Consider the following 27381-nt stretch of genomic DNA (forward strand, 5'->3'; position numbering starts at 1 on the left):
TCCAGGGCCCCTCTGGGCATACAGCTGAATCAGCCACTGGGCTCATGGCCTGAAAGTGTAAAGATGAGTGGGCGAGAGCCTCATCGCAGCCGGCATCCAGGGGCGTAGAAGCGAGGGGGCGGAGCCACTGCGTCGAGAGCCGTGAGGCAAGAGTTCCACTGTGACCGAGACCACTGCTCCCCGTCTGACTCCCCCCCATCCCCTCTTGCTTCCAGGCGCCGACAACTACGCACCACCAAGCACCAAAGTAAAGCTACACCAGCGGCTTCCGGCCTTCCGGGGAGGCGCGAGCGGCCTGAGGGCGGGGCCTCGCTCGGGCCCCGCCCACGCAAGGGTGCGTAACAATGGGGCGGGCCCCGGAACGGCGCTGCGGCGGCCGGGGGCCGGCGGGGAGGCGGAGTCGCCTCGGCCGCAGCTGCTGCCCTGCTCGGGATTTGAAAGATTATAAAGTCCGGACCGGGAGGGTGGCGGCGTCGGATGCGCGTGTGGCGGAAGCGCCGGCGGCATGAACTACCCGGGCCGCGGCGCCCCACGGAGCCCCGAGCGTAACGGCCGCGGCGGAGGTGCCTGGGAGCTGGGCTCGGACGCGGCGGGCGTGTTCGGCGGCGGAGGCTGCTGCTTCGAGCACCAGCCGGGTGACGGCGTGCCGCTGTCGCTGCTGCGCGCGGAGCCGCTGCACCTGGCACCGGGCACCGACGACCTGAGCCACCTGGCCCTGGACCCGTGCCTCAGCGACGAGACCTACGACTTCAGCTCGGCCGAATCGGGTTCGTCGCTGCGCTACTACAGCGAGGGCGAGAGCGCGGGCGGCGGCAGCTCTTCTTCGCCTCCGCCGCCGCTGGTCGCTCCGAACTCGGGGGGCGGCGGGGCGGCGGGAGGGGGGCCCGGGGACAGGAAGCGCGCCCGGCCTGGCGGCGCAGCCGCCCGGCACCGCTACGAGGTAGTGACGGAGCTGGGCCCCGAGGAGGTGCGCTGGTTCTACAAGGAAGACAAGAAGACCTGGAAGCCCTTCATCGGCTACGACTCTCTGCGCATCGAGCTCGCCTTCCGGACCCTGCTGCAGACCACGGGCGCCCAGGCCCGGGCGGCGGGCCGCGATGGAGACCGGGTGTGCGGCCCAACCTCCAGCTTCGGGGAGGAGGACGACGAGGACCGCGCCTGCGGCTTCTGCCCGCGCGCGGCGGGGCCTGAGCCGGAGATGGAGGAGCTGGTGACCATTGAGCCGGTGTGCGTGCGCGGCGGCCTCTACGAGGTGGATGTCACTCAAGGAGAGTGCTACCCGGTGTACTGGAACCGTAAGTGACTGGCCAGGGGCGGGCCGGGCTCGACGCGCGCTGGACCGGGTTTGGGGCTTGGTTGCCCCGCGATGCCTAGCTCGGGTTAGGATGCAGGTTACGCGGGGTGCCTCGGCAGGTGAAGGGTAAAAGAGCAGATGGCAGTGCCCAAGCGGCTAGCGGTGGTCAGGAGGGGAGGATTGATTCCGCCGGGAATTGCGCCTCCTGGGTGAGTAGAGTGCTTCTGCCACCCCCTGGAGGGTATCCAGGAACCCCATTCCGGTAGCTTTAGTTTCTTGACCCTACCAGGGGCTTTGTCCACCTGGATATCTGATTCGGTCTCATGTCTCCTGAAGCTCCCGTGATTTAAATAACATGTCCTGGGGTGAGTGGAAATGCTTGAGAGTGTCTTCATGCCAATCAACAGCTTAGTTAGAGACCCAGGAAGAGAGAAAAGCCCTGGCGGGAAAGGAGAGCTACAGTTTGTTATTCCCTGTGGATGTGTTGGGCAGAAGAGGAAGGAACTGCAGGAAATGGCTCTGGCAAGTGGGTCTGTGCACTCTGTGTAGAATGCTCGTGTATCTCTTGAGTCGTGGTTAACATATTTTTACTTTTGCTTCTTAACCTAAAAAAATTGCACGACTTCGGTGTACTCATCTGTTAAATGGGACTATCGTAAAGGTCTGAATGATGCTTTAGGCAACACGGGTAGGTTTAAAATCAGAATAAGGAGAAAGGTAATGCATAAATAATCTGCATAAATAATGCAGCATTTATTAATATATATGATATGAAGCAGTAACAGAAGCTGTTGGCCATCAATAATTTGTTCCATACAGTATTAACTTTATGGGCTTCAGTGCCCTTAATCAAATGTCTTTCCTGATCTTTAGGCCCTCTGTACATCTTATATTATCCTGATCTATATTAATTATGTGAATTGATAGCTTAGCTTTCTTTCGGTTTATTTAGTGGCTTCTGGGCAGAGTCCACCACCTTTATCTTTGTACTCACACAATGACATTCACAACGTATTCAATGACTTGGTATTGAATTGCATCAGTGATTCTGATAACACTAAAGCATGCATACATTAAGTAAGTAACTAAGATGGCAAATTCAACACATGCCAAATCAGGTATAGGTGGCATAGCAGGAAATTTCTCGCTACTCTCAATGACAATAAAGGTGTTTGTTACTCTTTAAAATTGAGACTCGTGGGCTCTAGTAGGTCACCTCTTGATTATAAGCTCACTGAGGACAAGGCCTCCTTACATCCGTTGTCATTTGCGTAATTTACTTAGTATGTGAAGTATGTGCTAGCGCGGTACTTCTGTGCACATTGTTAGGAAACCCATGTCTTTCAGAGGCTTCCCATCTCATTTCTTTTTAAATGATCCATACATCACCATGGGTCTTTCCTGCAGATAGGAACAGAGAACTTAGTGGACCCAGAAAGAAAGGTGAGAGGGGCTGGAGACATGGCTAAGCGGGTTAGAGGGCTCTTCCAGAGGACCCAGGTTCAAATCCCAGCCCCCACACCCCACATGGCAGCTCATATCTGTATCACCACGATCTGATGCCCTCACGCATGCAGACGCTCATGCGGGCAAAACACCAATGCACATAAAGGGAAAACAATAAATGTAAAAGGGGGCGGGGGAGTGAGAACACAGAGCACTCATTCCCCGGGAGCCGCAGAGTAGAGCTGTCTCGCCCTTAGCTTAGGCCTAGAGTGCTTGCACTGTACTTGCAAGTTTAACTAACGATTTACTGTTCACAAAGTGATTTTCACTGCGGCAGCAAATTGTCTGTTGACTTTCAGCGTATGAGGAAGTAGCCTCAGTGTTATTAATGAACTTGACCAAGGTCACTAAGCTAGAAAGGGATGCAGTAAGCAGCAGTTCAGTGAGGGAACACAGAGGGAAGCATAGGTTACCAAGGATACCTCCTGACTGAGAGACTGAGCCTGGAGGAGTCAGAGGAAGCAAGGGGGTAGAGAAAAGGGTTCTTCGCGGTTGGGGCCAGCATAGGCAAGGACATGGACGCGTGAAACTGCAGAGCAGTTGAAGGAATGAAGGCCGCACCTCTGGGGCTCAGGCATCCAGTGTGAGTTTGGATCCAACCAGCCTGACAGTATGGCTGTATGAGGGCTGGCGAGTGGTACCTGCCGAGAACTCTGCCCTGGTGGACATGTAGCCCTATGTTTGGACTTTAGCCTTCCAGTCGCAGCCAGCCAGAGGTTCTGTATTAGGTGTGATTGGTGCCTATGCACCGTTGGGTTGGAGATAAGAAAACAACATCATATGTTACAAATCAGTGATGGCGACAACGTGAGCCTGAAGGTCCTGTGGACCTAGGCCTCGCCAGTGTTCTTTCTGAAAGCAATTGTTATGAGGCCAGTTATAACTTATAAATTACTTGTTGTTAATTCACAGGTAACAACCGTTTGTTTTTCTGTTTTCTTTATTTTAATTTATTTACATTTCAAATGTTATCCCCTTACCCGGTTCCCCCCTCCCTCTGCTTCTATGAGGGTGTTCCTCCACCCACCCCACTCCCACCTCGCCACCCTTGATTCCCCTATACTGACTGGAGCATCTATCAAACCTTCATAGGACCAAGGACCTCTCCTTCCATTGATGCCTGACAAGGCCGTCCTCTGCTACAAATGCAGCCAGAGCCATGCGCACTCCTTGGTTGGTGGCTTAGTCCCTGGGAGCTCTGGGGGGTCTGGTTGGTTGATATCATTGTTCTTTCTATTTTAGTATTTTCTGACCAACTCTTCACAATATACAACCCTGTTGGTGTTCATGGGTGCCTTATAATCTAGTGGTTCTCAATCTTCTTAATGCCACTTTAATTCATGTTGTGGTGACCCCCAGTCATAAAGTCATATGAGGTTGTCATTGCTACCTCATAACTGTAATTTTGCTACTGTTATGAATCATAATGTAAATATCTGACATTTCTGTTAGTCTTAGGGTACTTTGATCACCAATATGGGTCACGACCCATAGGTTAAGAACCGCTGATCTAGTGTGCAAATACAATAGCAGTTTTTCAGGGGTCCTATTAAGTTTCTGTGTCCTGTGTAGCTTTACTTGAATTGGTTTCTGTGTGTTTCATACACTTTGACACCGTTTGAGGGGAAGAGCATTCCCAGTCTGGTGTTCTCATTCTTCCTCCATGATGGAGCCCAGCAGTACTGAGTAGCTTTACCTTTCCCATGTTGTTTTACCCTTTGGGAAACTCTGAATGGTGGGTAATGAAAGGTTTTCATAAAGAAAAAGGAAAAATCAATAAGGATCTCTTTAGTGCAGTACTAGATGTCTATCTGTTGCCCATTTAGGTTTTGTGGCCTGATCTAACCCACTGTTTCTTGGCATTATGGAGAATGAGCCAGTTCTGTCTAGTGCAAAGGAAAGGTGTTAATTTACCATTTGTTCTGAACTTTACCCAGACAGGATTCTAACCACTGGGGCACCTGTCTGTCAGCCGGGGAATGGCATTGGTCTTGTACAGATAGGAAGTTGACACAGATGAGAGAAGGAGCTGCAGGGCTCTAATATCATCGACTCAGCTGCCTTTTCGGCTGCATGTGGGCATTGTAGATAAATGCTGATCCTCGCTGAGCACAGGCTAGGTGACCGCCCTCCTTCCCCTGGCCCTTCTAAGCTGCTTGTTTTGAGAATTATCATCTGTGCTGTGTTAGAGTGGTACTTGCACACACAGGACAAGGTAGGTATCTACTGGCTGTATGTGAATCTCAAAAAGCTATGTACCTAACAAAGATTAAAACCGTGTGCTCCGAGTGCATTGCTGGCCTTGTCCTCATCAGAGGTGACAGAATAATCTGTAAAGAATATTGGCAAGAAAGTGGCCAAAGAATTTAGTCATACACTGATTGGAAGACATCTGGAACTAGAGATGTTTCCTGAGCTTAAAACAGTGTCTCTGCTGTGTCGTGGCATTGCTGTGTACAGTGTGCACTGGAGAGTGTATAATTTATGTTCAGGGAACAAATGATTTAATTGGCTGTATTTTTTTCCCATGAATGTGTAGTTTCCAGAAGCAGGTTTCTCTTCTATGTCTGGTTCTAGTAACATTGTTAGGGCTTTCATTTCTACTGTCAAGTACTTCAAAGATTAGTCTTATCTTCATGGATGCTAAATGAAAGGCTCATTATATTCCTGACAAAACAGGATTTTAAAACTCTTGGTTTTATCTCAAATATATGCTTACTGATTTAGCATAAATGTAACCGATTGGTAACTGATTGAAGAGTGAAGAGTGGTCTTCTATGTGGCGTAGGGGGTGTCCTGAGAGACTGTGACAAAGTCCAAGCGGGTCCTAGGCGCGCGCTCTTTTCCTGATCAGTTTCTGACTCCAAGACAGGATTGTAAGGGGTTTAGATACCCCTTACAATATTAGTATCAATTATCAATATTAATGATTGTTATATTCATACTAATATGTCTAACCCTGAGGGGTTGCTGAAGAATTTCTCCAGTAATCCAGATTAGAATAATCCGTGGGCACACATTTGCAGATCCTGGTTTGTCTTGTGACTTACAGACCCATTCCAGGTCTACTTTGGGATGCTTTGTCAGTGACCCACAGAGGCAGCATCGGTGTTGCTGGATGCTGCCGCCTACAGAGGGCAGGTCGTGCCGCTCTGACCACGGCCCATTCAAGACTTCTGTTAATCTTCACTGTTAGTTAAAAAACAAGTCTTGTCATAGCGTTTATTGGATTTGCCTTGTTTCTGTGTGGCATGAATGTTTATGCTTGTTATGCAAGTGCTTTATGTAAATGTTCACTCTCTCTCTCTCTCTGCCAAGTCCCTCCTCTTTCTTCATGTACTGTTTTATTATAAAAGACACTTTGTGCTCTTTCCTCTTCTAGAATTTATTTCCTGGATCTTTTATTTCTCCATCAATGCCTGTGTTTTGTGTTTGGTTGAGGCCTTTTATGTCTGGAACCCTACAGCTTTTGTAGAGAACAAGAAAAGACTGGATGTGCTGGCCAAGGTATCCTCAGAAAATGATAGACACTAAGAGAAGGGCCTGAGGGAGGGAAGCAGAGACTTCACAAGAATCCTAAGGTGGATACTGCTGGCCAGAGGCATTGAAAGTAGTGCAAACAGCCTGGGTAATTGGGGATTCAGACCTAAGACCTCCATCTTCCCATGAGCAGGATAGAATTTAAATACGTCATCAGGAAAACCAGTGACACTGATTAAAGGCACAGTCAGACCGCCCTGGTTTGTTTGTTTATGTTTTGCTGTGGTATATTCCTAAAATTTCTGGTAAAGATAGAAAATTTTGAGGCTGGAGAGATGGCTCAGTGGTTAGGAGCACTGGCTGATTTTCCAGAGGATCCAGGTTCAATTTCCAGGACCTGAATGGCAGCTCTCAGTTGCTTATAACTCCAGTTTTAGAGGATCTGACACTCTCACCGGGACATACATACATACATACATACATACATACATACATACATACGTGTAGGCAAAACACCAATGCTTATGAAATGAAAGTAAATTAAAAAAAAACTAAAAAAAGATAGAAAAATATTTGTATTAGATTTAATCATTTTATGTGTGTTTTGCCTGCATGTATGCATATGAACCACATCTGTGCATGGTGCCCATAGAAGTCAGAAGAGTAGTATCAGATCCCCATAGAACTGGAGTTAACAGACAGTTGTGAACGACTGGATGGATGCTGGGATTCAGACCCAGATCCTCTGGAAGAACAGCCAGTGTTCTTAACCTCGGGGCCATCACTCCTGCACTCCATTCCTAGTTCTGCATCTTTAAAGGTCAGTTGTACCCCCACCTCCAACACACACAGAGCGTTAAATCTGTGGATAGACAGATGCATGGTCTGTTAAGACTGAGGACATACATAGATATTTCCAATATGCCAACTTTAGGAGACAAGTGAAATGTAAGAGAGTAAAAGGCCAGTATTGACTGTGTCAGAGAACTGTGCACAAACCCAATTGATGTAATGTAGCAGAACATCTCTATTACCACTACTTTCTACTTCTCAAGTTCATTAATGTTGATCCTAAGTCCTGATAAGCCACGTTGAAATAGCTTTATAATTTTTATTCTTATATTTTGAGATTAACTCTGTAAGAGACCACAGGGTCCAGGCCAGCCTTTGGAAATTACATTGCTATTGGTACTTCTTTTATCCCATAACCTGAAATACCTGAGAATTCTGGGGAGATACAAATATAAACTTTATCTGAATGGTCGATGGCATTTCTGGGGTTTTCGCTTGTTTGGTTTGGTTTGATTTTTGTTGCTGTTTTTCAGATAGAGTTTCTTTGTGTAGGCCGAGGTACCCTGGAACGGGCTCTACAGACCAGGCTCAGCTCTGCCTCAAATGCTGGGATTAACGGCCTGTGCCACTGTGGCCGGGCTGGACAACATTCCTGCCTACTTGTAAGCTAAGCTTTTATGTGCTTGGATGTAATTTTTACTAGTATGTGAGTGGAGATATACATTACTATTTCTCCCTTTGGCTTTATCATGGACCATTGTTTTAACATTGGTATAGACTCACCCGTGACTCGTGGTACAGGACTGAGGACCAGGTGAACCTGTGCCATGGGTGAACTGCTTACTGACTTCCACTGGTGCAGTGACAACAGAATTGGACCGGGTCTCAGCCTCAGGATGGAAGTAATTAGATGAGGCCCACTCTTGTTTTTTACTGTTACAGGTGGCCAACTTTCACTTCAAGTATTTTACTGACAGAATCCATTATTCCCATAGAATTGCTTCCTCCTCCTTCAGGAAAACCTTCACTTGTGTGTGCATGTATGTGTATAGGGCAGTTACTCATGTTATCTTCCCGAGTTGCTCAACACCTAATTTTTTACATATTTTATTTAGTCTGTGAGAATTTTATGCATGAATACAATGTATTTTGATCATATCATTTACTCTGCCTCCATTGCCTTCCAGATATGTTCTTTCAACTTCACATCCTTCTTACCTTTATGATCTATTAAATCCAGTTAGTGCTGCCCAGAAGCGCATGGGTTAGCCCCTCTGCGGGTGCACTCACCCCCTTCCCTGGCAGCCATCTGTTTCCTCCTTGCTTTCTGAGACAGTTTCTCGCTTATCCTGAATTTGCTGTCTAGATCGGCTGGACAGTGATCCCCGGGCACCCTCCTTTCCCTGCCTCCCCAGAGCTGCAATTACAGGCAGAAGCCCCTGTCTCCCACTTTCCACGTGGGTTCAGGTGTCTGAAGTAGGTCCTTGTGATTGCACTCAGGCAAGCCATCTTCTGCACTCCCAAAACCATCATTTTAATACCAAGTATATTTAACCTTTTCTTATGATTTAGAAAACAGAGCCTTTACTTCACAAAAGACAATCCTTGGAAAGAGTCTACTTCAGAGTAAACCAATGTGGGTACCACTCGGACCAAGGATCCTAAGTGTGGCTGCTCAGCATGTTTAGGAGTACCTAGTGGACACCTGGGCATCTTGACTGTCACTACTGAAATGAGCCTTTGTTGTATACTTATCCCTAAGTGAGACAAATGTAATGTTCCTTAATTACTGAGCAGGGGCCGGAGATGGCTCAGCAGTTAAAAGCATTAACTGCTTTTGCAAAGGGCCAGGTTAAATTCCTACCACACACGTCAGCTCATAACCAACTGTAAGTCCATTTCCAGGGAATCTCTTGTCCGCTTCTGGTTTCTGAGAGCACCAGGTCCGTGGTACATATACAGACATACAGACAAAACACTCATAGGCAGAAAATAATAAGCCTTAATAAATCTGTGAACAGATCCTTGCCTTTCTTCAACATCCTCATTTCACAGCCAATCACCGATACATTTCTTATTTAAGATTAACACAAGTTACTTGTGCTTTTGTCTTTGCCTTTCATTGGGAAAAAAATTGAGATATACTGCTATTGTTGCTTGATAATACTGGGAATTGAACCCAGGGCCATTTGTGCTAGGTAAGCTACCTGTTACAGAGCTTTAGATATCTTTTTGAATATGTTTGCAGGTGTGTGTGTTCTATCATCTATTCATGCCTGTGTATGCACATATGTGTTCATACATGTGGAAACTAGAGGAAGTCTAGTCTGGCTTTCTTCTTCAAGCACCATCCACCTTGGTTTTTGAGACAGGAACTCTTGCTGGGACATGGAGCAGAGCTGGGTGACTAAGTGGGCCCCAGGGAAGCTACCTGACTCCACACCAAGATACATGACAATGTAGTGAGCTGCATCATCTAGCACACTTGTTGTGTGACCCTGCCTGGTGTGCGGTGAGTGCCTAGCACTGTAATACAGGCTGGGCTTGCTTGGAATTCTGATACCTGATTGGATTCTGTCTGAAAGAAAGTCCTCTGGTCTGTCCAGGAAGATGACTGCTTGCACACAGTAGTGGGCTAGTTTAAAGCTTTGGTTTTCACATCTCCTTTCATCGCACGGCAGCCCCACAGTTTCGTTCTTGCCGCCTCCACCTCAGTTCCCACTGCCTTTTTTAGAGAAAAGCTGCATTGTCTAGCCCTTAAAATTAAGTCTGAAGGGCCACTGAAGCCAGCTGTGTCATGCGCTTGTCTGTGTGACTGTAAGTAATTTGGATTATCCATGTCTCTGTTTCTCCCATGAGTGTGGACAGTGCCATCTGCCTCTTAGCAATGCAGTGGATGTGTAAAAATTCCCTGTCTTCCTGCGATTCTCTGTCTGAGTTTGGCTCCCTTGATTTAGAGTCTCTTTCCTGGTGTGACATTTTCTTGGCCTGTTTTGATAATCACTCAAGTAGACAGAGCCCCTAGCTTGATCCCTGGCTTCCGAGTAATCTCTCAGACCCCTGAAAAGGGTGAGCTGTCTTGAGTCTTCCCGGCTTGGACCTCAGAGAAGTGCCTCAGCCTGTCTCCTGCAGTCTGCCGTGTGTGTGTGTGTGTGTGTGTGTGTGTGTTAGAGTTGGGTGAGGTCATTCCCATAAAAGCACTCAAACCCTGAGCATCTGCTTCTGAGAAACTGACTCTACCCCCCAAAGCTCATTCAGGTTCTCTCCACCACCTTCTGGGATTTGGATACAGTAGAAAACTTTAAAAGACTACTCAGTTTTCAATTGAGGTGGAGCCAGAAGTGCCCCTATTTTTCTGCCATGTTAGCAAAATATATGGCTCATAACCATCCCTTTTACAGTGGCTACCTCAGCCTGGAAACTTCCCAGGGTTCCTTTAGTTGACCTCTAGCTAAGATGACAGGTACTGACAGCAGTAACTAACATGGGGTTCTGACATCTTGTAGACTAACTTGAAATAACCTTGACTTTACCCTTAATCAGGATTTGAGACGGCCACCTCTTTCCAGCATTTGCAGTAAACATTGGGCAGGCCCAGAGAACAGATCTTTGTTGTCAGATTTCTTTAGTTAAATCCTTGATTTACTGAAGTTACATGGCTTTGAACAAGTTAAGACCCGTGGCCTAGTTTCTTTTTTGTAAATGGGGATCATTCCTGTGTCAAAGATTCAGTTGAAACATAAGTAGAGTTCTTGCATGGTGAGTGATGATTTTTCCAGCTAAGGCAAACTAGTGTGATTTTTTTTTTAACCTGAAAGCCTTGTTTCCTGGAAATTGTGATGGGATAGGCCTATTTCTTTGTGGAAAAGAGTTGTGGGAACCTTTAACTCCACAAATACTCCTTTGGCTTACACTTGACGACACTCACACATTTGTAGACACACACTATGAATATATCTACACGCACCTATCTTGAATTCATCATCACCAGGAAGTTCAAGGAGTCGCACTGAAGCGTCAGTCCCAAGAGTTCTTCTATAGCCAGGAGAAATGAAGACTTGAGTCTGCACGCTGTGTCTCCAGAATCTTGTGTTAGACAGAATCTTGCAAAGCTCATGGATCCTAGCAATTGGGAAGACTGGTGAAGATACAGATTCAAATCTTATCCCTGGGGCTTTGATTAAAGAAATCCGAGGGAGGACCTAAGAGGCTTACTCTTCAGCAAGACTCCCGAACTGATACCCACAAGAGTGTTTTCATCACGTGGGCGGCTGTGCTACACAGATGCCTCACCTTCTGCATCTTCACATATACTCAGAGAACTGCCCCTTCAATTAGTCACGGGTTGCATTTGCAAAGGTTCAAGCCTATACCTTGGCTTCTTCTTGACTTTCTGTTACTTCTTAGGTAAGAAGAGGAAGGATCCAGGCAAGGCATGAATGATAATTTCCCCACAGTTGCATAGACTCTATCTGCCCTTCAGTTAACCTTTTACTCTCCAGCTCCATCCTTCCAAGTGTCAAGACCTATGACCATAAGACTCTATGCAACTTAGGCAGAATTGTTAGCATTGGCAGGAAAGTGCTGTGGGAATGGCTGTGTCTGTGAGGGGAGGTCAACAGGCCTCATCTTGAGAGGCTTCTATAGACAGTCCTAGTTGCTGATGGCCGCAGTGCCTGGGGCACACCATTCTACATCACTGTGTCATGCAGTGTTGATTTGTATGGTTTCTGATATGAAACTTGCATTATTAGCTTAGCGTTGGTCATCAGTAAGTCATCTTTCATTCTCCTGCTCCTCCCCCTCCCAGTGATGGCTTTCAACGACTCGATTGTATTGTACCTTGGTTTTCTTTATATTACATTCATTTTACATGTTATATATTATATTTACATAGGATTTGTTGAGATTTTGGTGACTGGGCTTATGGTTTTAATCAAATTAGTAGAACATTTGGGTTTTTTTCCAAATTATGATTGTAATTATCTCTTCACAGCTTGACTTGGAATCTACTGTTTGATGGGACGCCACAGCTCTGCATTGATTTTCCTCACCAGCTCTGGGTCTTCCTTTCAGTGGGTTTCTTAGGTTTCATTCTAGACAGTTCCTATGATTACTGTCTGTCAAGGTTATATTTTGAGCATGAAGAAATTTCACTGGTCTTCTGTAACCTCTTTCAGCAATATGTATTCAACTATTTCAATTTCAGCTACTGATTTCATTTTCTGTTTTTCATGTGTGATGCATTTCTCTCTTCTACAAGTCATTTAGGTATTCCCTGTGCCTTGTTTCCTCCTTCATTGTGTTCACATTTTCCTCTATCTTCTTGCATCAAGGACTCCTAATGGTTGTTTTAACATCTATTCTTCTGACCTTACACGCACACATGTGCTCTCAGGTGAGGTTTTGAGCTTAGAACACCCACTAGGTGTTCTTAGGATTCTTTAGGACTCTGTGGAACTCTCTGGAACTCTGTAGGACTCTGAGAGACTCTAGGACACTATAGGACCCTGTGGTCCTATAGTGTGTCTGTGGGACTCTGTGTGAGACTCTACCCTCTGTGGTGCCTCTCAGCTTTGCTCTAACACACAGAGAAGTTACTGCACGATTAGATTAACCTTCTAGGACTTTCCTTTAACCTCTTTGTCTTAGTTAGGGTTTTACTGCTGTGAATAGATATGACCAAGACAGCTCTTCTAAGAACATTTAATTGGGGCTGGCTTACAGGTTCAGAGGTTCAGTCCATTATCATCAAGGCAGGAACATGGCAGCATCCAGGCAGGCATGGTACAGGAGGAGCTGAGAATTCTACATCTTCACCTGAAAGCTGCTAGCAGAATACTGATTTACGATATTCTTAAAGTCCACACCCACAGTGACACATTTCCTCCAACAAGGCCACACCTTCTAATAGTGCCACTCCCTGGACCAAACATATACAAACCATCACACTCTTCTAGGGTCAGAGCAGTTAGTAGTATAAGAATAATTTGTCCCTTCTATACAGAGGTAGTGCCTATGAGGACATTTGTTGCCATCCCCTGGCTTTGGGATTTGGAAAGACTGCTCACCAGTTAAGAAACTTAGCGCATAATCTCACCTCCTTCCATCTCAGAGCCCATCTCCAGTTTGACTGGGCTCAGCGACTGTTTCCATGTTGTTTACTCCATTTTTCACATCAATGTACATTAATATCAAACTTCTACCAAAACCCTAAACTTGAGAGACTTAATACATAATAACTTATAATATAAAGTCTGTTCTCCAGATTCAAGTGGAAGGGATGCTAAGAACATCTGAAGGCCACCATCCCCTATCTATAATGTGACGGATTATGAGTAGGATATGAGCCTGGAGTCCATGCAGTAGGAACTCGTGGAGATTGTGAGTGAATCAGGTCCTCACCCAGTCCCAGCCTCCAACCCTCGGCAAGTGAGTGGAAGTGAGACTAAATGGAGAGATTAGTCAGGCTGATAGGAGCCCTCATCTGCCCCGTCAGCTGGAGCTGGGTCAAGAAGTTTAGGCACATGAAAAGGGGAGCCTGTGTGAGGACAGTGAGCACTGTGTCCTCCTCACTGCCAAGCAGAGGCCCAAGTGGTGCAGGCTCTGGGATCTCCAGATGCTAACACCTACACTGAGGGCACCTGGACACGTGTACTCCAGATATGACAGAAACATGTTTCTACTGAATGACCTCTCTCAGCCTGTTGTGCTTTGTTAGGCAGCTCTGGCAAACTGATTGGTAGTGAGGCAGTTCGCTTTGAAGCTGCACTGCTGAAGAAGAGACTGAGGGTTTTCCAAATCCTTAAAGGAACCGGAGCTGTTGGCATTCAATGTATAACTATGTCCAACATGTCCTGCCTCTGAGAAATGTATAAAGTGGCCTAAGGGTGGCTGTTGTAGGTAGTGTTGGTATTAATGTAAGCATGGCTCTGTGGTCGTAATGTGATCGTTGCTTTCCGGGCCCAAGGTGTCTGTGGAAGTCTGTCTGTTTTGTAAGATCAGATGTAACACAGCAGTGAGCCCAGCCTTCTCTTGTTAGGACAGTCATTTGATTGTCCTTATCTGACATTCCTCCAAATCAGTTTCTCTCTAGTGATGACCACTTTCAAGGAATTCTGATGGTCCCTAATTTGCTATCTTTAATTCCATTTATTAGCTGAATTTTTGTCAATTTTATTCCTATTCTATCATTTACCTAAGTAGTGTCAATTTAATGTTTTTAATTTTATAATTACATATTTCAAACATAAAAAACTAACAAACAGCATAACAAGAATATCCTTTTTACTTAGATTAAACATCACAGACAAACATCTCCATGGCCTCTCCAATCACTGTTCTTCCATCTAGACCCAAATCTTACTACAGCTGTCCAGTAAAGGCCAGAAATTCTTCTAGGTTTTTTTTGTTTGTTTGTTTTTGTTTTTTTATTTTTATTTGGTTTTTTGGAGACAGGGTTTCTCTGTATAGCCCTGGCTGTCCTGGAGCTCACTCTGTAGACCAGGCTGGCCTCGAACTCAGAAATTTGCCTGCCTCTGCCTCCCAGAGTACTGGGATTACAGGCGTGCGCCACCACTGCCCGGCTTCTTCTCTAGTTTTAACAAAAAGTATAACATAGATTTATGGCCAGACGTTTGTGGTGCACATCTTTAATCCCAGCACTCAGGAGGCAAAGGTAGGCAGTGTTCATGAGTTTGAGGCCAGCCTGGTCTACATAGTAAGTTACAGGACAGCAGGCTACACAGAGAAACCCTGTCTTGGGGTGGGAGGGGGGGAGAATTATTAACAGAGAAATTAGTACAACAAAGAAACTGTATGATATAGAAAATACAGGGAGCAGCCACGTGGGATCAAAATAGAAATAACCATTCTTGGGAAGGTGTGTGTGTGTGTGTGTGTGTGTGTGTGTGTGTGTGTGTGTGTGTGTGTGTGTATGTGTGTGTGTCACAGAGAGAGACAGGAAGGGAGGGAGGGAGGAAGGAGAAGGGTGTGAATGTGTATGTGTGACAGAGGGGGGAGGAGGGGTGTGTGAGTGTGGGACGTGTGTCACTGTGCACATGGAAATCAGGACAGCTTTCAGGAGTCAGTTATTTCCCACTGTGGGGTCTGAGGATGAAACTCAGGCTGTCAGACTGCACAACAACTATTCGACCCTTTGAGCCACTCACCAGCTCTCTCTCTCTCTTTTTTTTTTTTTTTTTTTTTTTGCCTGTATTCTTAATTGACTTACATATATTTTCTATTTATAGAATATACTCTGTTAAAAAAAAAAACAAAACCCAGATTGGTCAGGTAAGTTCAAAGTACCTTCCTACCTTCCTCCTGGAGCTAAACTGTTTTATATTCAAATACCTCCCTCCAGCATTCCTGGGGCAACATCCAGCACACAGATAGTTGTGCTGTGCAAGTCTAGCATGCTTAGCAATCAGTGTCAAGGAGCCTGCCATTGTCCGACGGTAGCAAAGGAGTACGTAGGCTCTCCTCATCTGAGTAGAGATGGTAGATGCTGTTGAGACTGTGTTGTTTGTTTTCTTCTGTTGGGGTTTTTTGTTTTTGTTTTTGTTTTTGTTTTTGAGACAGGGTTTCTCTGTGTAGCCTTGGCTGTCTTAGAACTCCCTCTGTAGACCAGGCTTGAACTCACCAGATCTGTCTGCCTCCTGAGTGCTGGGATGAAAGTCGTGCGCCACCACTGCCTGGCAACTCTTCCAATTTCTACATAAGTAAAATTAGAACTCAGGAGCTGCTAGATTTTGATAAGCAGGTTGGCAGCTAAATATATTAGTAGAAGAGCAGCTGAACTGCCCTGGCTACCATGGGACATGTGAAAAGCATAATCACCGTGGACGATGGCTGCATTTGGAGGAAGGAGGTCACTTGAAGGAAGCATTATTTTCAGGAATCTTAATAGAGCAATAAATTCTACACAGCTCAGGTCAAGACAAAATATCTGTATTAGTAACTTCTAATGCTTGTCCCATAGAGATGCAGATTTCTGGTAAGCAGTGCTGAATGTGGAGACTTAGACAACAGCTAATACAGCAGTCCCACCTCCTCACAATATCGGAGCAGACCACAACTGGCTTCTGTTCATAATCAGTGCAAGTACTGGCTAGAAAGAAAGGGCTGAATAACAGAAAATTTCCCAAGCCTTAGGATCACATGTCTTATATGGCATTGTAATTAGCCAGAATGCTAACACATTGTTTTAGTTTAGTAATTTTAATTGGAGATGCCAACCAATGTAATTATATCTGAAGAGCTAGAACTTAATTTTCTGTAAAGTGAATTTGAATTAAGTGCATGTTTCGTGGCAAGCATTGAAGTGACAAATTCTTTGTTTGACTGTGTCCAGGTTGTTTGGTAATTAAGTTTATTTAGTGTATGCTAACTTGCCTATCTTGTCTTACTAATGCTTAACAGCTTACAATGACCTGCACAGCAAAGTCATTGTACAGGTTCCAAAAGAATCTCAGCATTTTAGAGTCCAAGGCCTATGCATGCTGTAGCCACAAAGAAAAGTTATCACTATTGCCCAGTCCTGGATACTGGAGACCTAAATCAAAGCATAGGATTCCCTTTTCTCTTTGTTACTTTGTGTGTGTGTGTGTGTGTGTGTGTGTCTGTCTGTCTGTCTTTTGTCTGTCAGTCATAGCACATATGTGGAAGTAGGGGACAACTTGCTAGGGATCAGATTTAGTCCTCAGAATTAGCAGTAAGTACCTTTACCCAACTGAGCCACCATGCCAGCCCAAGATGCGTTTTTTTTTTTTTTGGGGGGGGGGGGTTGATTTGGTTTTTTGGAGACAGGGTTTCTCTGTATAGCCCTGGCTGTCCTGGAACTCACTCTGTAGACCAGGCTGGCCTCGAACTCAGAAATCTACCTGCCTCTGCCTCTCAGAGTGCTGGGATTACAGGCGTGCACCGCCACTACCAGCCGGCTTTGCATTTTTCTTTAATAAAACATTATAAAATACGGTTTTATAGAAATGGTATATTAACTAATGTGCATGTAATGACTGAAGGAGGCTTCAGCACCTAGTTTTGAAAGCCACTGTAGTATTGGTTTAAACACATTGGTGTGTGGCTCTCTGAAGTCAGTGATAGGCGTCTGTTTTGTGACCAGGAGGTTTCTTGTACAGAGGAACTACAAGCAAGCACCACAACACACATGTGCCGTAGTGAGCATGTGGAAGTCAGGATACTTGTGGGAATCAGGTCTTTCCTACAGTGTAGGTCCTGGGGATGGACCTCAGGTTCTCAGACGCAGCAGCAAGCACCTCTGCCCTCGGAGTCATCTCCCTAACCTATATTTATCCAGTTTTTTGTTGATAGGCCATGGTTTTTCATTCATTTGCTTTTTATTTTTAATTAATACTGAGTATTGGACTTTGCTGTAGCATTCTCATATACACCCAGTGTGGACTGATCCTTCCCCTCATTCCTCTCCATCTCCCCATGTACGTCCCCTCATCATGTGTGTCACATACGTCATGTATGTGCTTAGCTCCCTAGTGTTTTGCTTTCCATCTTGATATGGCATGTGTTTTATTGCCTTCCCACCACCCTCCCTCAAACCGTCTTCCCTGTGTTCATGGGCCCTTTCTAGGTTCTGGTCTCTAACCATGTTCACTCCCACATAACTGTTAGGATCGCTGTGGGAGAGAACATGTAATATCTGCCTTTGTGAGCCTGGCTTACCTTACTTGAATATTTTCAAGACCCATGTTCCTGCCAGTTTCATAATTTTGTTTTGCTTTACAGTTGAATACAATTGCACTGTATGTCTGGACACATTTTTACTATCCATTTATCTTGATGGACATCTAGGGTGATTAAATTTTCCTCCTATTATTAATTAGAACAGTAACAAATGTGGTCATACAAGAGTCTCTGCTATAGCACATACATCCTTTTGATATATGCCAGGAGGGATAGAGCCAGGTCATATAGCAGCTCTATTTTTAGCTTTTGAAAAACCTCCACACTGATTTCCATAGTGGCTAAAACCAGTTTACACTCCCACCAATGGCAAGAGTCTCTCCCCTCTATCGTGTCCAGTGTTTGTTTGCTTCCTCAAAGAATTAAGTATTAAAAATGAATGTGTTAATGGTACTACAGCATATCCAGCTATTTAGACAGACAGGCACACTCAGAACTGGGGAAACCCAGTGTAGTTTTTCTCTGCCAGCCACTAGGGCAGTGCTAATGCCTCCCTCAGCAACATTTCACATGTGCTATTTTTTTTAAATATTTATTGTTATACATAAGTACACTGTAGCTGTCTTCAGACACACCAGAAGAGGACATCAGACCTCATTACAGATGGTTATGAGCCACCATGTGGTTGCTGGGATTTGAACTCAGGACCTTCAGAAGAGCAGTCAGTGTTCTTATCTGCTGAGCCATCTCTCCAGCACTCACATGTGGTATTGAAGTAGCTCTCCATGTTAGTTCCTCTTTCAAGCATATGAGGTGGAGGTGGACATAGCCCTTGCATCCCAAGATTCTAGAGAAACAAGGAAGGCGCAGCAGTAACTACACAAAATAAACACAGGCCCATAATAGCAGCACTTACAAGGAGGAGGCAGGACCATCGGAGGTGCAAGGGCATTCTCACCTACACGACGAGTTTGAGAGCAGCCTGGGGTCCTGTAAGTCCCTGTCTTAAAAAAGAAACCATTTAAATAAAAATGATCAGTCCTCAACACTATAATAATAAATCAACCCTGGTCTTATGTTAAAAAAAATGATCAGAACAGAAGCAAAGTATATATGAAATGTCATAAAGGAACCTTTACTTTGTATGGAAAGATTTTACTCAGCTTTTTTAAAATCTCTTAAGTATTAATTTAAAATAATATGTTGAAGATAAACACTGACAGATCAGTATAGCATTAATCCAGTAGAATCATAGCTAAGGGAAGGGCTCGTGAAGAGGTAAAGCTAGTAGTTAGCTAGATGAAAGCAGGTAAGAACCGTCTCTGAACATATGTAAGGCATCCCAGGAGCAGCATATGTAGAATACCGCCAAATACCCACCTAGCGCGTGCCTCTCTCTCTCACCTAACACGTGCCCCCCTCCTCTCTCTCTCTCTCTCTCTCTCTCTCACACACACACACACACACACACACACACACACACACGGAAGCGCCCTATTGGTGTGAAAAGTACCAGGACCATTAGCGCTCTCTTCTGCATCCCAAAGCCTACCTTGGTGCCTGGTTTATGGTACATACTCAAAAGCTGTGTGAATAGATGTGAAACAAATTAAGCAGCAGTCTAAGGGAAAGTGATTAGGAACTTATCTGAGGAACAGTACAGAGCCATAGAATTTGAGTATTGAAAGGAAACAATTATCATGGCAACCATAAAAGGTGGAGTAGCTTTCTGAAGAGATGCTCATGTGTATGTACACAGATGTACTGACGACTAAGTGTTGGCAGGGGTGGTGGGACTGTTGGCAGATTTGACTCTAGGAATTCCAGGCTTCTGTGGCAGCTTTGGAAACTAAACAAGTGAGAACCAAGACATCCCGATGAGTAAGGATGATTTGGAAAGTTGTCTGAACTTTTTGTTGTCATGGTCACTGATGGTGGTGGGTGAATGGGTGAATCAACCCTAGTCTTACGTTAAAAAAAAAAAAAAAAAAGATCAGAACAGAAGCAAAGTATATATGAAATGTCATAAAGAAACCTTTACTTTGTATGGAAAGATTTTACTCAGCTTTTGGATAACTGACCAGCAAGCTCTGGGAATCTGCCTGGCTCCATCCCAGTGCTGGGGTCTCTGGACCTTCCACCACACCTGGCTTTTATGTGGGTGCTGTACTTGCAGCTCAGCTCTTCATGCTTGCCACAGCCAGCACCTCATTCACAGAACCCAGTGTGAGCATGGTTTTTGAGGTACAGTAAACAGTACACAGTGTTGAGCCCTAGTTGTAAAAAGCAAATAGGAAGAGGCGTCTTGGATAGCTGCAAGGTTTCTGCCTTGAGCAACCCAGAGAGAAGGAACAGACTTGTGTGGTGGTGTGCTCTGTGGCTCTTCCCCGGAGGTCAGTGTGTTGGGTGACTATTTCATGACTCAACACAGCTCAAGAGTCTGTGATTTTGGTGAGAGAAGGCTAAGCAAGTGCCTTTCCTATCTGGAAAGCTACATTGTATGGTTAGAAATAGCTCTCTAAGACTCGGGTGTGCACTTGAGAAGCTAGAAAAATCATTAAGTTAAGATTTAAAAAGATAAGCTACTTGATTTAGAAGGTAGTAACAGCTCTCTAAACCTAAATTGCCCTACATGTCCTCACACAGACACAAAGTCCAGCATGGGCCACAAACCCCCAGCTCACACCTTCACCAAGATAGACAGTGGTATGACTTTAATCACTCACACTCTCACACACAAACACACACACACACACACACACAGCAAATCACAGCAGTTGCTATCACTGCTGCAGACCTGTGAGTGCACAGAGTAGGCACACGCGGCCTAAGAGACTGAAGAAGAGAGGAGTGAGAAGAGAGGTTAATACAAAGCACAGACAGAATTATCCACAGATCCAGTGTGTGTGTTTGGGGGAACCTCTAAAAGCCCCATCTCTGAAATGGAGAGCTACAGGCAATCACTGACTACTGAGAGGGTGTCTTCAACCAGACATAAGGTATTCAAGCCCAACGGGTCAGCCCTAAACATATGTACGTATGGGCAATGGTAAACGAACTCAAAAAAGTGTGTGTGTGTGTGTGTGTGTGTGTGTGTGTGTGAGAGAGAGAGAGAGAGAGAGAGAGAGAGAGAGAGAGACAGAGAGAGAGAGAAAAGGAGTCATTAATTTGAACAAGGAGAAGATAGTTTAAATGAAGATATAGTATTCATTTATAAAAATGTCAGGCAGTAATGTAAATATAAATAAGTATGCCCACTTGTAAAGAATCAAAGAAAATTATCCATGTAGAGAAAATGTCCCAACACCAGTGCAGGCAATGAAGGAAGAGAAGGAGGAAGAAACTAGGAGTGAGATGGGGGTGGGGCTAGACTAGTGGGAAAGGAAAAGGACAGAGAGTGACTTAAAGGCAAACATTCAAAAGCTAAGATGAAACAAAACCAGGAAGAAATGTCACAAGATGTTACTGAATTTAGTAATGAAGCGTGTGCGGGATGGTCTTGTCTACGTGAGCAAGCCTGCGTGGATCTGAGAAGAGGGATCTTAATAGAGAAAACGCCTCCATCAGTTTAGGCTGTACACAAGACTCTAAGGCATTTTCTTGATTAATAATTGATTTGGGAGGGCCCAGGTCACAGTGGGCAATGCCACTGTTACCCTGGGTTGTATAGGAACGCAAGCCGAGCAAGCCACGGCACCCAGACAGTAGGCCGTGTTGCCGTTTCCAGCCCTTTGTTTCAGTTCCTGCCTTGAGTTCCTGCCCTGAGTTCCCTTGAGCTCTAAGTTGTAAGATGAAATAAGCCCTTTCTTCCTAAGTTGCTTTTGTTCATGTTTATCATAACAGAAACCTAAGACAAAGTTGAAGGAAAGGTAATACATGCCTTCCAAGGGAGAGTAAATTCAAACAATTTAATAAGGGCTATTGATAAAAAGGAAAATAACCAAGAGTGTGACAGTAGGATGCAGAAGCAAGGGAGGGTCTTGGAAGGTAGCCAGTGGAGTACAGGCGGGAACACACCCACCAGGAGATGTCAGGACAGCTCTCATTCAGCCCTATGGCATTAGATTTCAAAGATCAACTGTAAAGGGAGAAAAAAATCCCATTACTAATAAAGTTAGAACCATGTTCTAGGAAGATGGAGAAGGGACTTTTAAGAACTTAAGCTGGCTAACCTGCCCTTCCGGTATTGGGTGAGCAGATTGAACATACAACAACATTGCCACAGACAGTTATATTTTAATATAGATCCAAAAATAAAACAGTACAGGGAAAATAAGTGTAATTGTTATTATGTCCAGACAAAGAGAAAATTAAATTAGAATAAAATAATTAATCTATTGCATATATTATAAGTGTGAGGTCATAGATACCATTTAAAACAGACTGGCCAAATGACAAATTTTAAATAAACAAAAAATGATATGCACACCTACCTAGTTTTCCTAATTGGTAGGGAGTGGGGCACAGAAATGCTCCACAGGGAAAGTTTGAATAATAAAGATGAAACTATAAAAGAACAAGGAGTTGGGTTCAGACATATTAGTTATATCAATAAACAATTCAAAAGAAAGTTTCATATGGCTTTATCTGCAAAGCTCAATTCTGTGCTGTTTGACACACATAGAGAGCTCAGTGATGTGAAAGGGATGTGCAAATACCACAGCCAGATGGAGAGAAGAAAAAATCGGGTATCGGCCCCAAGAGCAAAAGTAAAATTCAAGCCCCACACTCACTCCCCAATAAGCATAAGAGTGTGTACTCACAAAAAGTCATAGCTCAGTGAGGCTCTGTTCACCACGCACACCTAATGCAGCGAGATTCAGGGCCCAGCATCACTGTAGGGAGAACAGAAAATGCAAGAGCATCCGAGAAGCAGAGAATAGGAGCCAGGGTGGTGGGATCCCAGCACTCAGAGGCAAAGGCAAAGGGATCCTCCAGGTTCAAGGCCTGGGCTAGCCAGGGCTACACAGTGAGATTTCAACTCAAAAAACAAACCGAGTAGCAGAAACTCTTTTAACCCTCATACTACAAGCCTGGTAGAGTGAGGCACATATCATCATCTGGTGCATCTCCTGCCGGACCTGAACCAGCCATTCCTGGCCTTTGGGAGAACTGATGCTTCAGCTCAATGTTAGGCTTGCTCAAATGCACCGAGATATCAGTAGTTCACATTGATATTCCTCACTGAGATTTATAATTACAGAAGTTGTCTTTTTATATTTGAACCTCTAAGAGATTCAATGCTAACATTCTAATTGTTGAGTCTAAAGGAAACTCCCGATTCCTCAAACTTCAAAAGACAGTCCAAATAAGAAATGAACTCAACCTAGACTATGGAAGGCTTTCTCATGGTTAGATAAAAGCATTTCTCAGGAGTTTGTGGAATTGATTCCCATCTGCCAGAAGGAGCCCTTTCCCATACCTCTGGCAGAAGAGACAGTTGACGCTCCGATTAACATACACACCTGTGGCCCTGTCCACATGTCAGGCTCATCGGCATATCAAAGTCCCCGCAACTACACTTGTAGTGCCTATCAGCCAATCACAGTCCTTGCTAGCTTCCAGGTGCCTCTGACTGTTCTCTGTCATGACAGTTTTCTTTCTTTTATGAACAGTAAGACATGGAGTGTTCATGAACTCAGTTTATACACTAATGATAGTCACAGAATTAATGCATTATCCAAGCCTACAGCGTCAAATGAGCTGTGTTGTGATGACTAACAATGTGACTATTGCAGAAAGCTTAAGGAGTGTGTTTATGTGTATTTGTGTGTGTGCATGTGTGTGCGCATATGAGTGTGTTCTCATTTGTTTGTTTCATTTTGCTTCTACTTTTAGGGTAATGTTACTTTTGTCCTGACTCTTTGGTTTTGTGGGGGTTATTGTTTGTCTTGCTTGCAACTTCCTGCTGTTACTGAGAATTGAACCTAGGACCTGGTGTTGCTCTGCAAACACTCTGATACTGTGGTAAATGCCACCCTGGTTTTCCTTTCTTCAGAAAGTTTTCAGATTCAAGATGATGATTAGTGTGATTTGTTTATAATAAAAGTTTTAGGCTTCTAGTAATGGTGTTTTATTAGGAAGATGTTATTCAGTACACTTTTTTTTTCTAAAATGGATGAGGAATTGCTTTGCTTTATATAATTGCTTTATTATTTTTCCCTGTGTTCCACCTGAAAACACATGTTACAACATGACCTTAAAAAGCACATCACTGCGTTCACAGTCTCTAGATACTACATCTGCAACTCTACACTGATTGATACGCTTGAACTGCCAACAAAACCTTGCATTAAAGCCCTTAACCTCCACCCCTGGCTTACCTGGGACCTCACAAGACAGAAACAGTTGCTTATCTGTCTTCCTAGTGATAAAGCAACCTTAAGTGTAATGTCTAATATAACTTAATCTTGATAACTGAAAAACCCTTTAGCAAGTGTGGTGGGTCACACCTGTCCTCACACTCGAGGCAGAGGCCAGGGAGCAGCGACTGGAGTGAGCCACTGACTGAAACAAGCAGCGAAGGTCCACCTAGCTTGAAGCCTGCTCTTCTCTACCTTAAGTGATTCTGTTCTGTCACAAAAGCCTGCCTGGGGAATAGCTAGTGTGCCTTGTGTGAGAGGCTAATCTTGTGATCTCTCTTTTTCCAGAAGCTGACAAAATACCAGTAATGCGTGGACAGTGGTTTATTGATGGGACTTGGCAACCTCTAGAAGAAGAAGAAAGTAATTTAATTGAGCAAGAACATCTCAGTTGTTTTAGGGGTCAGCAGATGCAAGAAAATTTTGATATTGAAGTGTCAAAATCCATAGATGGAAAAGACGGTAAGATGACCAGTTAATGCCTTTGGTATGCTTAGGAAGTAAGTATTTGATACAGTTATTTAGTGTTCTATAAACGTAAGTGATACTGCTGGTAACTCTAATTATAGTAACGGGGGTAGGGGGTAAGGGGGTGGGGGGGGTGTCAGAGCTTATTAAATATGATGTTTTGAGGTGCTAGCAATCAGGCCTTATGCATGCTAGGCAAATATTCTACCCCAACTATACCCACAGCTCTAAAATTTATTGTTTAAAAATACTTTACTATTCTAGAATTTAAAACTGCTATGAATTTCTGCATCATTTTACTAAGTATATATGTTTTATTGTACAATACTAGCACAATTTACCATATAGGTACAAATTGTTTATATTATACTCAGAGTTAGTCATTTGGGGCAATTTGAGTTATCACAGAAAGTAGAACTTATAAAATAGTTCTTGCTGTCATAAAAAAAGCAGTCTTATTAATATCTTAATAATCTTTTCCTGAATTTCAAAACCCAGAATAGCTTTTATGTTAACTTTTAATTATCTCTAGAGGATAAATACAAGTTTCTAATTTAAAGCAAGTATGCTCCTTAGTTTATTTACTCAGAAGTAAATATGTTTCAACTGTTTAAGAATGTTGTAGAATAGCCAAGATTGTAGTGTTTTCCATATGTGTCTGAGTCTTGAATAAACCTCAAAATCTGTGGTAAAGTTAAAAATCCTTCTGTTATTCCGTTTGCTGCAGGCAGTGGGATCAACTACTCTGGTGAGTACGATGCACAGGCAGCATAGACTGGACGCTCAGTGCTCCTCAGCCCTGCTTGCCTTTGTGAGAGGCTCTCTGTGAGCCCTGCCGAACCTAGTGAATTAAAGTACAACTTGAGAAACCCTTTTCCTTACCCCATAAGACCTCTCTGAAGCCAAGAAGCTCGCCCAGTAGTGATCAAGTCCTCCCTAGGCTGTGGCTCCTCGCTGTCCGCAGGCCTTGACCCTGTCTCCTCTCGTCTGCTCATTCGTCCTCTCTGCTTCTGCTTCTGTTCTCTGTCATCTCTGAACATACGTACAAATCCATCCACAGGTCACAATACAGAGCTGCCGGTCACACAAGGGTAGCTCTACCTTGGTTTTTGTCTCCTCAGTTAAGATGACTGAAGAGGCTTGTGAAAATCCGGCACTTCTGTGACCCTTTTGTAATTTGCAGATACCATGCTCTGAGTTTTAAATACATTATCTCGACTTCTTGATCTGTAGATTCAAACATTTCCTTATTTTGCTGTCAGATTTAGGCTAAAGGTTTTACCCACCAGTGCAGAGCAAACATTCCTCTATAAGAGCTATGGCAGCAGGTAATACTTTAATAACTAGAAGAATAATATTTCACTCTTGTTCAACAAAAAAATGTGATTTGAAGGTAAAGAATGGTCTCTCACCACTGCTACTGCCACTGCACACCTGCTTCACAGTGTTGCAAGGACAGAACTTTTGTCACAAAACAATTTCATTGCTACCAGGCAAAGCAGAGTTGGGATTTTTTTTTCTCCTTGAGTCTTGTACCTCAAGAGTGACAATTCATATAGCAAATGTAATTTTGTCAACGCTAGTCAGTACTGTTAGTGCATGAAAGCTCACGGGAAAGCTAGCAGGCACATGGAAGGGAGGTGTTCCCCTCCTCACACTGCCGTCCCCTTGCAGTCAGCCTGTGCAGGTCCTCAGCAGATCTGCGGCAGCGTCTCCACCACCTGTGGTCATACTCACCACTAATTCATTTTCACGTGAACTCTGTACTTCTGCTTTCTCTCTAAATATTAAATGTAACAAATACTTCAGTCTTCTCCAAACTGTCCAAACTTAACTATGCCTAAGAACACAGTTTATTTGTATGAGTAAGTTTCATAGGTTTCTCTCTGCCTCTGTCTCTCTGTCTCTCTGTCTCTATTCTGTCTCCCACACACTCTCCCTCTGTGTGTGTATGTGTGTGTGTGTGTGTGTGTGTGTGTGTGTGTGTGTGTGTGTGTCTACAGACAGAGAAGAGAAAGATCTAAATCTCAGCTGCTGTAACTATAACAACATTGTATGATGTCTTTAAAGGATTCACATAGAGTACTAAAATTCTAATTAGAAATAATATGTTTAGGTAGGCATGGTGTTGCCAGCCCTCAAAGCCAGCCTAGTAGTCTACGTAGCAATTCCTGGGCAATTAGGACTACATAGAAAGACCCTTCTCAAAAGGAAGGAAGGAAGAAAGAAGGAAGGAAAAGACAGAGGAAGAGAACTATTAAACTATTACACTGCCATTTTTAGAATGCTTCCCTGAAAATCGTTGGAAGACATTTTTACTTTTGCTCTTGATCTTTTTTGTCTTCTTCTGTTGAGACAGGGTCTCCTGTAGTCCCACGTGGCCTTGAACGCTCCATGTAATTGAGGATGACCTCTAACCTCTACCTCCCAAGTGCCAAGATTACAAGCACACACCACCACTCTTAGTTTAAGATAAAAATTTTAGCTGTGTTGTGGCAGAAATAAATATTTATCATATTGTTCAATTCATCGTAAATATAATTTCAGCCCTTTTATCTACTATTTGGTATTATGCTAAATATATACTCTGAGGTTAAGATGTAACACTTAACTTTAGAGATCCTTAACTTTGGGAATTTTGTAGTGTATTTGAAAATTACAGGTGATGTTACAGAAACATCATGTACCCTCCAGAAAGCCACCTGTTAAGGAAAAATACCTCAAATTTAAAATATTTAACAAAAAAAGTATGCTCCTTTAGATTATTTTGACTTTCTACACTTCTGAAGTTTTCTATTATTTTGGGGGTGAAAATAC

The 27381-nt window shown here is 44.0% G+C and overlaps 1 protein-coding gene across 5 annotated transcripts in view; it reads left to right on the forward strand.

Annotated features, from left to right (window-relative positions):
* The first annotated feature begins 380 nt into the window (after positions 1-380).
* The window catches only part of Ddhd1 (DDHD domain containing 1), a 60201-nt gene continuing 33200 nt past the window's right edge, over positions 381-27381 (forward strand). For 2 of the 5 annotated variants that reach the window (XM_052191711.1, XM_052191714.1), the window contains exons 1-2: positions 382-1295; positions 24385-24558. In XM_052191711.1, coding sequence (XP_052047671.1) covers positions 506-1295; positions 24385-24558 — 964 coding nt within the window. In that variant the 5' untranslated portion in view covers positions 382-505. Of the gene's footprint in view, positions 1296-24384; positions 24559-25291; positions 25313-27381 lie in introns of all 5 variants that reach the window. The other 3 variants (XM_052191712.1, XM_052191710.1, XM_052191713.1) reach the window with 3 other exon arrangements.

This window comes from Apodemus sylvaticus, chromosome 8, assembly GCF_947179515.1.
Source record: "Apodemus sylvaticus chromosome 8, mApoSyl1.1, whole genome shotgun sequence".
NCBI classification, from domain to species: Eukaryota; Metazoa; Chordata; class Mammalia; order Rodentia; family Muridae; genus Apodemus; species Apodemus sylvaticus.